At 55.5% G+C, this 13,334-nt stretch overlaps 1 protein-coding gene across 1 annotated transcript in view; it reads left to right on the forward strand.

The window, feature by feature from the left end:
* The first annotated feature begins 1,613 nt into the window (after positions 1-1,613).
* Positions 1,614-13,334, forward strand: part of GALR2 (galanin receptor 2) — a 127,116-nt gene continuing 115,395 nt past the window's right edge. The window contains exon 1 of the mRNA XM_078650829.1: positions 1,614-1,954. Coding sequence (XP_078506955.1) covers positions 1,614-1,954 — 341 coding nt within the window. The remainder of the gene's footprint in view (positions 1,955-13,334) is intronic.

The raw sequence follows: 13,334 nt of genomic DNA on the forward strand, positions 1-13,334 counted from the left end.
CGGGAACTGAGAGCAGCCGACGCCCGAGGAGCGCGGGGGCTGACCGGAGGGGCCGGGGCGACACCAGGGCACTGAGCAGGCCAGCGACCTCAGAGAGGGGCACTCACGGGGATTCTGAGTACAGGAGAGGACACTAGCCAGAGGACGACACACTGACCAGAGGAGACACCCTGACCACAGGAGAGGACACTGACCACAGGAGAGGACACTGACCACAAGAGACACCCTGACCACAGGAGAGGACACAGACCACAGGAGAGGACACACTGACCACAGGAGAGGTAATGACCACAGGAGACATACTGACCGCAGGAGACACACTGACCACAGTAGACACACTGACCGCAGGAGACACACTGACCACAGTAGACGCACTCACCACAGGAGCCACACTGACCACAGGAAAGAACACTGATCAGAGGACGACACTAACCACAGGAGCCACACTGACCACAGGAGCCACACTGACCACAGGAGACACACTGACCACAGGAGAGGACACTGACAAGAGGACGACACTGGCCACAGGAGACACACTGACCACAGGAGCCACACTGACCACAGGAGACGCACTCACCACAGAAGAGGACACTGACAGGAGGACGACACTGGCCACAGGAGCCACACTGACCACAGGAGCCACACTGACCACAGGAGAGGACACTGACCCCAGGAGACACAGTGACCAGAGGACTACATTGGCCACAGAAGAGGCCAAACTGACCACATGGGAGTGCACTGACCAGAGGACCACACCGACCACAGGAGAGACGATTACCACAAAAGAGGACACTGACCAGAGGACGACACTGGGGGCACGCGGCGGACACTGACCACCACAGATACACTGACGGCAGAGGAAGAAACTGACCACAGGGGAGGGCACGGACCCCGGAGACGAGGTCCTTAAAGAATGGCACTGTCCACAGAGGGCGCTGTCCAGAGAAGGTGGCTGCCTGCAGGCAGGACTTTGATTTCAAGTGAGAAGAGTGACCAGGACGGAGGGCCCTGCCCACAGAGACCACGGTGACATCCCAGACGCGTGGCGACCAAAGGAGGCCCTGACACCAGTAGAGGAAGAGGCCAGAGGTCATACAATAAGAGCTGACGGAGGAGCCGCGACCTCGGCCTGGAGAGTCCGAGGAACTCACTGAGAACAGATCCGGACGGACAGACGGTAGAGCCCAGAGGAGACTGACCGCAAGCGTGGACACTGGTGCACATGAACTGACCATTCCAGGGGAATCTTAGCCCAGAGGGGAAGCTGGCCACACAGGGGCCCCGCGCCAGCCCTCGTGACGACAGAGGCACTGACCAGAGAGCGTGGATCTGACGTCACTGGTATGGACCGGGCCGCAGACGAAGGCTCGAGCGAGCGTCGTGCACAGAGCACCGGCCCAGCGGTGGGCGCTGTCCCGCGCCGCCCTGCCTGTCCTTGGAGTGAATGCACCGAGCCCGGGGCGCACCGCGGCCTCTGAAACAAACTTCGGGCTGAACGTCCCACCCGGAGCGCTCTCTAGCCTCTCAAGGGTCCGAGCCATCTCTGTGGTCCTGGTGGGTGGGCGGGCACGGGTTCTTCTGCCCCGAACCCCACGCCCAACCCTGTCCGCAGGATGAACCGCTCAGCAATGCCCCTCGGAGAGAGCACCCGCCCCGAGTCCGTCATCATCCCCCTGCTCTTCTCTGCCATCTTTGTGGTGGGCACGGTGGGCAACAGCCTGGTGCTGGCGGTGCTGCTGCGCAACGGGCAGGTGCACAACACCACCAACCTGTTCATCCTGAACCTGGGCGTGGCCGACCTGGCCTTCATCGTCTTCTGCGTGCCCTTCCAGGCCACCATCTACACCCTGGATGGGTGGGTCTTCGGCCCCTTCATGTGCAAGGCCGTGCACTTCTTCATCTTCCTCACCATGCACGCCAGCAGCTTCACCCTGACCACCGTGTCCCTGGACAGGTAAGGGCCGCGCCCGAGCACTGGGCACTGGGTATCTGTGCGGGGTGGACGGCGCCCTAATACCGCGCACTGTGCCTCCGGACAGGTTAATGGCCTCGCCCGCAGTACTGGGCACTGGGGGGCTTAAGCCCCTTGCGCCACTTTTACGTCACTTTTAATATGGGGAAAGTGACGCAAAAGTGGCGCAAGGGGTTTGTAAATCTGCTCTTGGGTGTCTGTGCGGGGAGGGCGGCGCTCAGCACCAGAGGCGCAACTAGAGTCAAATTTCGGGGGGGCTAAGACATTTTTTTCGGGGTGGGGTGAATCTTTAAGCAGTAGGCAGAGTAGGGCTGCAGGGGCTCTTAGAAGGAGCGAAACAACAACAATGCCTAATTAACATGCAAATGGTCCTGCAAAGACATGTGAAGTGATCGGGTGCGGCTGTGTGTGTGCCCTGGAGCTGTCTCAGCCCGGGCTGCCACACACGACGGGGGTGGCTGAAGCCTCTTGAGTCCAATGGGCGTTCCGCGCCTGCTCAGCACTGACCACTGGGTGCCTCGGCACAGAACAGTGGCTTCCCAGTACTGACCACCGTGCCCCGAGTCGAGTATGGGCAGGGCCCTCTGCCCTGGATACTGACCGAAGTGTTCCTGGGCAGGCAAGAGTGGTCCCCCAGTTCTGACTGTAATGGCCAACAGAGCACTCCCTGTACCCGGATAGCCCTAATTATTGCCCCTCCTGGGGCATGAATATGTAAAGCCCCCAGGGACAGAAAGGGGCGCAGCATCCCTAATACTGATCATGAAGGGGAGGGAAGTTTAGGGGCCCAGTACCGAGCACGGTGCATTGAGGAGATGGATTCTTACCCCAATACTCACCACCCTGACTCTTGCAAAATATTAACTGCACCCCAGTACTGCCAGCATCGGTAGGCAAGGGTTACCAGACCACCCCCACCCCCAATACAGCATATTGCTTACATGTCATTTAAGAGCTGTGCCCCCAATACTGCCCATCCTTTAACTGCCAATTAAGGGCAGTGCACCCAATACTGCCCATCCTTTACTCGTTGAAGGGCAGTGCCCCCAATACTGCCCAACCTTTAACTGGCAGTGAAGGGCTCTTCCCGCAACACTGACCGTCATGTTCCAAACTAGTGAAGGGAAGTGCCCCCCCACATTAACCGTAGTGTTCCTTGATAGCCAGGAACCCCCTGGTACTGACCATGCTGGGGTGGTCAAGGACCTCTCCACTTGGCACCGGTTACATATACCAACCTCAACTTCAACCATCAACCTAGCCAGTACTACATTCCTAACCTCAACTCTTCACTCAACTTCACTCATAACTTAAACACCAACTTCCAATCGCAACTCCTGCCACAACCCAAAACTAACTACAAACCCAAAATTCCAAATGTAACTAATCCCAACTTAAACTCTACTCTCCACCCAGCTGAGACCATAAATCAAATCCCCAACCTCTAACCACAACTCCAGACACAGTCCAAAACCTAACGATAAGCCCCAACTTAACCCCAGCAACCTCTTACAGCCATCTTCCAACCATAGCTTCATCCACAGAACAAAACCTAAACACAAGCCCCAACTTAACCTTATCCCTCTAAAATACCCAACTTCCAACCGCAGATTCACACACAGCACAAAACATAACCACAAGCCCCAACTTCACCTCAGCAACTTCTAACAACCAGCTTCCAACCATAGCTTCATCCACAGAACAAAACCTAAACACAAGCCCCAACTTAACCTTATCCCCCTATAATACCCAACTTCCAACTGCAGATTCACCTACAGCACAAAACCTAACCACAAGCCCCAGCTTAACCTAAGCAACCTCTAACACCCAACTTCCAACAGCCGCTTCATCCACAGCACAAAACCTAACCACAAATTCCAACTTGACCTAAGCAACCTCTAACACCCAACTTCCAACTGCCGCTTCATCCACAGCACAACACCTAACCACAAGCTCCAACTTAACCTCAGCAACCTATAACACCCAACTTCCAACGCCGCTTCATCCACAGCACAAAAACGACCCACAGACCTCAACGTAACCTCAGCAATCTCTAACACCCAACTTCCAGCTGCAGCTTCATCCACAGCACAAAAACTAACCACGAATCCCAACTTAACCTCAGCATTCTCTAACACATAACTTCCAACCGCACCTTCATCCAAAGCACAAACCCTAACCACAATCCCCAACTTAACCTAAGTAACCTCTAAACACTTAGGGGCAGATTTATGAGGCTCTTGCGCCTCCTTGCGCCGCAATTGCGTCACGTAATGTGACGCAACGGCGGCGCAAACAATGCGCCCTATTTACAACGTGACGCATCTAGGAGATGCGTCACGTTGGAAACCCCTGCGCCATAAGGAGGCGTTCCTGCACGGGGGGGGGGGGCGTTCCTGCGCAGGAACGCCTCCTAAAAGTGGCTGAGTGAAATCTATGAGATTTCACTCAGTCACTTTCTACGTCAATTCCCTACGCCTGCTTGAAGCAGGCGTAAGGGTGACGCACCATACATTGAACAGGTGGCCCCTGTGCATTGCAGGAGTCATGTCGCACTTGCGACATGACTCCTGCAATGCGCCGCCCGTGCGCCGAGAGATGCGTCGCGCATCTTCACTGCCTTGCACCATGGTGCGCCGCATCATAAATGCGGCGCACCATGGGTGGCGGAGCAGTGGCGCACTGTGGCGCATGTTAACTGGCGCATCCCTGGGGATGCGCCAGTTAACATAAATCTGCCCCTTAACTTTCAGTGGCAGCTTCATCCACGGCACAAACCCTAACCACAATCCCCAACTTAACCTAAGTAACCTCTAAACACTTAACTTTCAGTGGCAGCTTCATCCACAGCACAAAACCTAACCACAAGCCCCAACTTAACCTCAACGACCTTTAGCATACAACTTCCAACCGCATCTTTACGCACAGCACAATACCTAAAGACGTGCCTCAGCAAAACCTCATGAACCACTAGCATACAACTTCTAACCACAGCTTCACACCCAACACACAACTCACCCACAACGACCAAGCCCCAAGCATAACTTCAACCTCAAATCACCAGTGAAATCCAACCTCCAGTACTGTACTGACAACATCGAGGAGGTACTGTGTGCGTGACCCTCACCACTGGATTTCTGGACAGGCTGAAAGTGGGGTCAGGGTCGAATTTCTGAACTCCATGGGGAGGGAAGTGTAGGCCTTCAAGTGCACTGACTCCGTGTCTCCAGTAAAGTACGGAGAGGGCCTTTACACACTGATAGATACTGGCGACGTCCCCAACACACTGGCAACGCTGGAAAGGTAGAGGCAGCTGCCCAAAACACTGGAAGGCAAGGGAGGCTCCCCTAAAGAAAAGCATAAACCAACATTAACGACTGCAGTGACTTCCGTACAAGCGCAGCTCCAGGCTCACTGACCATGAGGGGAGGACAGGCGCAGCTCCAGGTTCACTGACCATGAGGGGAAGACAAGCACAGCTCCAGGTTAATTGACCATGAGGGGAGGACAGGCGCAGCTCCAGGTTCACTGACCATGAGGGGAAGTCAAGCGCAGCTCAGGTTCAGTGACCATGAGGGGAGGACAAGCGCAGCTCAGGTTCACTGACCATGAGGGGAAGTCAAGCGCAGCTCCAGGTTCACTGACCATGAGGGGAAGACAAGCTCAGCTCCAGGTTCATTGACCATGAGGGGAGGACAGGCGCAGCTCCAGGTTCTCTGACCATGATGGGAAGTCAAGCGCAGCTCAGGTTCACTGACCATGAGGGGAAGTCAAGCACAGCTCCAGGTTCACTGACCATGAGGGGGGGACAGGCGCAGCTCAAGGTTCACTGACCATGAGGGGAAGACAAGTGCAGCTCCAGACTCACTGACCATGAGGGGAAGACAAGTGCAGCTCCAGACTCACTGACCATGAGGGGAAGACAAGCGCAGCTCCAGGTTCACTGACCATGAGGGGAGGACAAGCGCAGCTCCAGGTTCACTGACCATGAGGGGAAGACTAGCGCAGCTCCAGACTCACTGACCATGAGGGGAAGACAAGCTCAGCTCCAGTTTCACTGACCATGAGGGGAGGACAAGCGCAGCTCAAGGTTCACTGACCATGAGGGGAGGACAAGCGCAGCTCCTGGTTCACTGACCATGAGGGGAAGACAAGCTCAGCTCCAGGTTCACTGACCATGAGGGGAAGACAAGCTCAGCTCCAGGTTCACTGACCATGAGGGGATGACAAGCACAGCTCCAGGTTCACTTACCATGACGGGAAGACAAGCTGAGCTCCAGGTTCACTGACCATGAGGGGAAGACAAGCGCAGCTCCAGGTTTACTGACCATGAGAGGAGGACACGCGCAGCTCCAGGTTCACTGACCTTGAGGGGAAGGCAAGCTCAGCTCCAGGTTCACTTACCATGAGGGGAAGGCAAGCGCAGCTCCAGGTATACTGACCATGAGGGGAAGAAAAGGGCAGCTCTCAACTCATTGACCATGAGGGGAAGACAAGCGCAGCTCCAGGTTCACTGACCATGAGGGGAAGACAAGCGCATCTCCAGGTTCACTGACCATGACGGGAGGAGAAGTTCAGCTCCAGGTTCACTGACCATGAGGGGAGGACAAGCGCAGCTCCAGGTTCACTGACCATGAGGGGAAGACAAGCGCAGCTCCAGGTTTACTGACCATGAGAGGAGGACACGCGCAGCTCCAGGTTCACTGACCATGAGGGGAAGGCAAGCTCAGCTCCAGGTTCACTTACCATCAGGGGAAGGCAAGCGCATCTCCAGGTTCACTGACCATGACGGGAGGAGAAGTTCAGCTCCATGTTCACTGACCATGAGGGGAGGACAAGCGCAGCTCCAGGTTCACTGACCATGAAGGGAGGACAAGCGCAGCTCCAGGTTCACTGACCATGAGGGGAAGGCAAGCGCAGCTCCAGGTATACTAACCATGAGGGGAAGAAAAGGGCAGCTCTCAACTCATTGACCATGAGGGGAAGACAAGCGCAGCTCCAGGTTCACTGACCATGAGGGGAAGACAAGCGCATCTCCAGGTTCACTGACCATGACGGGAGGAGAAGTTCAGCTCCAGGTTCACTGACCATGAGGGGAGGACAAGCACAGCTCCAGGTTCACTGACCATGAGGGGAAGACAAGCGCAGCCCCAGGTTTACTGACCATGAGAGGAGGACACGCGCAGCTCCAGGTTCACTGACCATGAGGGGAAGGCAAGCTCAGCTCCAGGTTCACTTACCATGAGGGGAAGGCAAGCGCAGCTCCAGGTATACTGACCATGAGGGGAAGAAAAGGGCAGCTCTCAACTCATTGACCATGAGGGGAAGACAAGCGCAGCTCCAGGTTCACTGACCATGAGGGGAAGACAAGCGCATCTCCAGGTTCACTGACCATGACGGGAGGAGAAGTTCAGCTCCAGGTTCACTGACCATGAGGGGAAGACAAGCGCAGCTCCAGGTTCACTGACCATGAGGGGAGGACAAGCGCAGCTCCAGGTTCACTGACCATGAAGGGAGAACAAGCGCAGCTCCAGGTTCACTGACCATGAGGGGAAGACAATGACAGCTCCCGACTTACTGACCATGAGGTGAAGACAAGGGCAACTCCCTGCCTTACTGACCATGAGGGTAGGACATGCGCAGCTCTAGGTTCACTGACCATGAGGGGAGGACAAGCACCGCTACACATTTACTGACCATGAGGGGATGACAAGCACAGCTCCAGGTTCACTGACCATGACGGGAAGACAAGCTGAGCTCCAGGTTCACTGACCATGAGGGGAAGACATGCGCAGCTCCAGGTTTACTGACCATGAGAGGAGGACACGCGCAGCTCCAGGTTCACTGACCTTGAGGGGAAGGCAAGCTCAGCTCCAGGTTCACTTACCATGAGGGGAAGGCAAGCGCAGCTCCAGGTATACTGACCATGAGGGGAAGAAACGGGCAGCTCTCAACTCATTGACCATAAGGGGAAGACAAGCGCAGCTCCAGGTTCACTGACCATGAGGGGAAGACAAGCGCATCTCCAGGTTCACTGACCATGACGGGAGGAGAAGTTCAGCTCCAGGTTCACTGACCATGAGGGGAGGACAAGCGCAGCTCCAGGTTCACTGACCATGAAGGGAGGACAAGTGCAGCTCCAGGTTCACTGACCATGAGGGGAAGGCAAGCGCAGCTCCAGGTATACTGACCATGAGAGGAAGAAAAGGGCAGCTCTCAACTCATTGACCATGAGGGGAAGACAAGCGCAGCTCCAGGTTCACTGACCATGAGGGGAAGACAAGCGCATCTCCAGGTTCACTGACCATGACGGGAGGAGAAGTTCAGCTCCAGGTTCACAGACCATGAGGGGAGGACAAGCGCAGCTCCAGGTTCACTGACCATGAGGGGAAGACAAGCGCAGCTCCAGGTTTACTGACCATGAGAGGAGGACACGCGCAGCTCCAGGTTCACTGACCATGAGGGGAAGGCACGCTCAGCTCCAGGTTCACTTACCATGAGGGGAAGGCAAGCGCAGCTCCAGGTATACTGACCATGAGGGGAAGAAAAGGGCAGCTCCCAACTCATTGACCATGAGGGGAAGACAAGCGCAGCTCCAGGTTCACTGACCATGAGGGGAAGACAAGCGCATCTCCAGGTTCACTGACCATGACGGGAGGAGAAGTTCAGCTCCAGGTTCACTGACCATGAGGGGAAGACAAGCGCAGCTCCAGGTTCACTGACCATGAGGGGAGGACAAGCGCAGCTCCAGGTTCACTGACCATGAAGGGAGGACAAGCGCAGCTCCAGGTTCACTGACCATGAGGGGAAGACAATGACAGCTCCCGACTTACTGACCATGAGGTGAAGACAAGGGCAACTCCCTGCCTTACTGACCATGAGGGTAGGACATGCGCAGCTCTAGGTTCACTGACCATGAGGGGAGGACAAGCACCGCTACACATTTACTGACCATGAGGGGAGGACAAGCGCAGTCCAGACTCACTTACCATGAAGGTAGAACAAGCGCAGCTCTAGGTTCACTGACCATGAGGGGAGTACAAGCGCAGCTCCAGGTTCACTGACCATGAAGGGAGGACAATAGCAGCTCCAGGTTCAATGACCATGAAGGAGGACAAGCGGAGGTCCAGGTTCACTGACCATGAGGGGAAGACAAGCGCAGCTCAAGGTTCACTGACCACGAAGGAGGACAAGGGCAGCTCCAGACTCACTGACCATGAGGGGAAGACAAGTGCAGCTCCAGGTTTACTGACCATGAGGGTAAGACAAGGGCAGCTCTCGACTCATTGACCCTGAGGGGAAGATAAGCGCAGCTCCAGGTTCACTGACCATGAGTGGAGGACAAGCGCAGCTCAAGGTTCACTGACCATGAGGGGAGGACAAGCGCAGCTTCAGGTTTACTGACCATTAGGGGAGGACAAGCGCAGCTCCAGCTTCACTTACCATGAGAGAACAAGTGCAGCTCCAGGTTCCCTGACCATCAGGGGAGGACAAGCGCAGCCCCAGGTTCACTGACCATGAGGGGAAGACAAGCGCAGCTCAAGGTTCACTGACCACGAGGGAGGACAAGGGCAGCTCCAGACTCACTGACCATGAGGGGAAGACAAGTGCAGCTCCAGGTTTACTGACCATGAGGGTAAGACAAGGGCAGCTTTCGACTCATTGACTATGAGGGGAAGACAAGCGCAGCTCCAGGTTCACTGACTATGAGGGGAGGACAAGCGCAGCTCAAGGTTCACTGACCATGAGGGGAGGACAAGCGCAGCTTCAGGTTTACTGACCATTAGGGGAGGACAAGCGCAGCTCCAGCTTCACTTACCATGAGAGAACAAGTGCAGCTCCAGGTTCCCTGACCATCAGGGGAGGACAAGCGCAGCCCCAGGTTCACTGACCATGAGGGGAAGACAAGCGCAACTCCAGGTTCACTGATCATGAGGGGAAGACAAATTCAGCTCCAGGTTCACTGACCATGAGGGGAGGACAAGCGCAGCTCCACGTTCACTGACCATGAGGGGAAGGCAAGCTCAGCTCCAGGTTCACTGACCATGAGAGAACAAGTGCAGCTCCAGGTTCCCTGACCATCAGGGGAGGACAAGCGCAGCCCCAGGTTCACTGACCATGAGGGGAAGACAAGCGCAGCTCAAGGTTCACTGACCACGAGGGAGGACAAGGGCAGCTCCAGACTCACTGACCATGAGGGGAAGACAAGTGCAGCTCCAGGTTTACTGACCATGAGGGTAAGACAAGGGCAGCTTTCGACTCATTGACTATGAGGGGAAGACAAGCGCAGCTCCAGGTTCACTGACTATGAGGGGAGGACAAGCGCAGCTCAAGGTTCACTGACCATGAGGGGAGGACAAGCGCAGCTTCAGGTTTACTGACCATTAGGGGAGGACAAGCGCAGCTCCAGCTTCACTTACCATGAGAGAACAAGTGCAGCTCCAGGTTCCCTGACCATCAGGGGAGGACAAGCGCAGCCCCAGGTTCACTGACCATGAGGGGAAGACAAGCGCAACTCCAGGTTCACTGATCATGAGGGGAAGACAAGTTCAGCTCCAGGTTCACTGACCATGAGGGGAGGACAAGCGCAGCTCCACGTTCACTGACCATGAGGGGAAGGCAAGCTCAGCTCCAGGTTCACTGACCATGAGGGGAGGACAAGCGCAGCTCCTGGTTCACTGACCATGAGGGGAGGACAAGCGCAGCTCCAGGTTTACTGACCATGATGGGAGGACAAACGCAGTTCCAGACTCACTGACCATGAGGGGAAGACAAGCGCAGCTCCAGGTTCACTGACCATAAGGGGAAGACAAGCTCAGCTCCAGGTTCACTGACCATGAGGGAAGGACATGCGCAGCTCTAGGTTCACTGACCATGAGGGGAGGACAAGCACCGCTACACATTTACTGACCATGAGGGGAGGACAAGCGCAGTCCAGACTCACTTACCATGAGGGTAGAGCAAGCGCAGCTCTAGGTTCACTGACCATGAGGGGAGAACAAGCGCAGCTCCAGGTTCACTGACCATGAAGGGAGGACAATAGCAGCTCCAGGTTCACTGACCATGAAGGGAGGACGAAAGCAGCTCCAGGTTCACTGACCATGAGGGAGGACAAGCGCAGGTCCAGGTTCACTGACCATGAGGGGAAGACAAGCGCAGCTCAAGGTTCACTGACCACGAGGGAGGACAAGGGCAGCTCCAGACTCACTGACCATGAGCGGAAGACAAGTGCAGCTCCAGGTTCACTGACCATGAGGGGAAGACAAGGGCAGCTCTCGACTCATTGACCATGAGGGGAAGATAAGCGCAGCTCCGGGTTCACTGACCATGAGGGGAAGACAAGGGCAGCTTTCGACTCATTGACTATGAGGGGAAGACAAGCGCAGCTCCAGGTTCAGTGACCATGAGGGGAGGACAAGCGCAGCTCAAGGTTCACTGACCATGAGAGGACAAGTGCAGCTCCAGGTTCACTGACTATCAGGGGAGGACAAGCGCAGCCCCAGGTTCACTGACCATGAGGGGAGGACAAGCTCAGTTCCAGGTTCACTGACCATGAGGGGAAGACAAGCGCAACTGCAGGTTCACTGATCATGAGGGGAAGACAAGTTCAGCTCCAGGTTCACTGACCATGAGGGGAGGACAAGCGCAGCTCCACGTTCACTGACCATGAGGGGAAGGCAAGCTCAGCTCCAGGTTCACTGACCATGAGGGGAGGACAAGCGCAGCTCCTGGTTCACTGACCATGAGGGGAGGACAAGCGCAGCTCCAGGTTTACTGACCATGACGGGAGGACAAACGCAGTTCCAGACTCACTGACCATGAGGGGAAGACAAGCGCAGCTCCAGGTTCACTGACCATAAGGGGAAGACAAGCGCAGCTCCAGGTTTACTGACCATGAGGGGAAGACAAGCGTAACTCCAGGTTCACTGACCATGAGGGGAAGACAAGTGCAGCTCCCAGTTCACTGACCATGAGAGGAGGACACGCGCAGCTCCTGGTTCACTGACCATGAGGGGGAGGACAAGCGCAGCTCCAGGTTCACTGACCATGAGGGGAAGGCAAGCTCAGCTCCAGGTTCATTGACCATAAGGGGAGGACAAGCGCAGCTCCAGGTTCACTGACCATGAGGGGAAGACAAGCTCAGCTCCAGGTTCACTGACCATGAGGGGAGGACAAGCGCAGCTCAAGGTTCACTGACCATGAGAGGAGGACACGCGCAGCTCCAGGTTCACTGACCATGAGGGGAAGGCAAGGGCAGCTCTCGACTCATTGACCATGAGGGGAAGACAAGTGCAGCTCCAGGTTCACTGACCATGAGGGGAAGACAAGCGTAGCTCCAGGTTCACTGACCATGAGGGGAAGACAAACGCAGCTCCAGGTTCACTGACCATGTTATGTTATGTTATGTTATGTTAAAATGGGACTTTTATAGCGCAACGGCTACTCCAAAGGAGTGTCCCGGCGCTTTGAGCTCCAGACCATGGAAAAGAGCAAGAAACATAACAGTAACAGAACGGGGCCCAAAGAAGGGGAAGAATTATCCAGCAAACAACCAGGTTTTCAAGTCTTTCCTGAAGACAAGCAGATTTGAGGTGTTTCGCAGGGACAACGGTAACGAGTTCCATAGCTGAGGAGCAAGGAAGCTAAAAGACCGGCCGCCTAGCCGAGCCTTTTTAATGCGTGGTACCCGAGCCAAAGCCAAGGCTTCTGACCTGAGGGAACGTGCAGGTCGATAGAAGTCCAGCCTCCTCTGGAGATACTTGGCGCCATTGCCATGCAAGGCCTTATGGGCAAGAGTCATGGCCTTAAACAGTATCCTCTTCCGCACCGGAAGCCAGTGGAGGGATACAAGGAGATTAGAGGCGCTAGTGCGGCGAGGAAGGCCAAAAATGGCACGCGCAGCAGCGTTCTGGGTGACCTGCAGACGTTGGAGGAGATATTCAGGCAAGCCCAGATATAGGACATTGGCATAGTCCAATCTGGACCCTATAAGGGCCTGAACAGTGATCCTCCGATGTTGCTCCGAAAGAAGGGGAAAAAACTTGCGCAACATTCTGAGAATCCCAAAGCATGTTCCCGTAAGTGTGGAAACCTGGGATTTGAGCGAAAGCTCGTTGTCAATTTTAACTCCCAGGTTCTTAGCCCACTTAGAGGACTGTGTGGGAGGGAACATGTCGGCAGGCCACCATCCTTGCCAATCTGGTTCTGATGGGCATCCGAAGAATAGTATTTCGGATTTGTCCGAATTGCACTTAAGGCTGTTATGTGAAAACCAGCTGAAAACAGCCCCAAGGCACTCACGGACCCTTTCTGCATCGAACTCTTCGCTCTTACGACAGGTGAAAAGGAGCTGAGTGTCGTC

Source organism: Lissotriton helveticus, chromosome 7, assembly GCF_964261635.1.
Source record: "Lissotriton helveticus chromosome 7, aLisHel1.1, whole genome shotgun sequence".
NCBI lineage: Eukaryota > Metazoa > Chordata > Amphibia > Caudata > Salamandridae > Lissotriton > Lissotriton helveticus.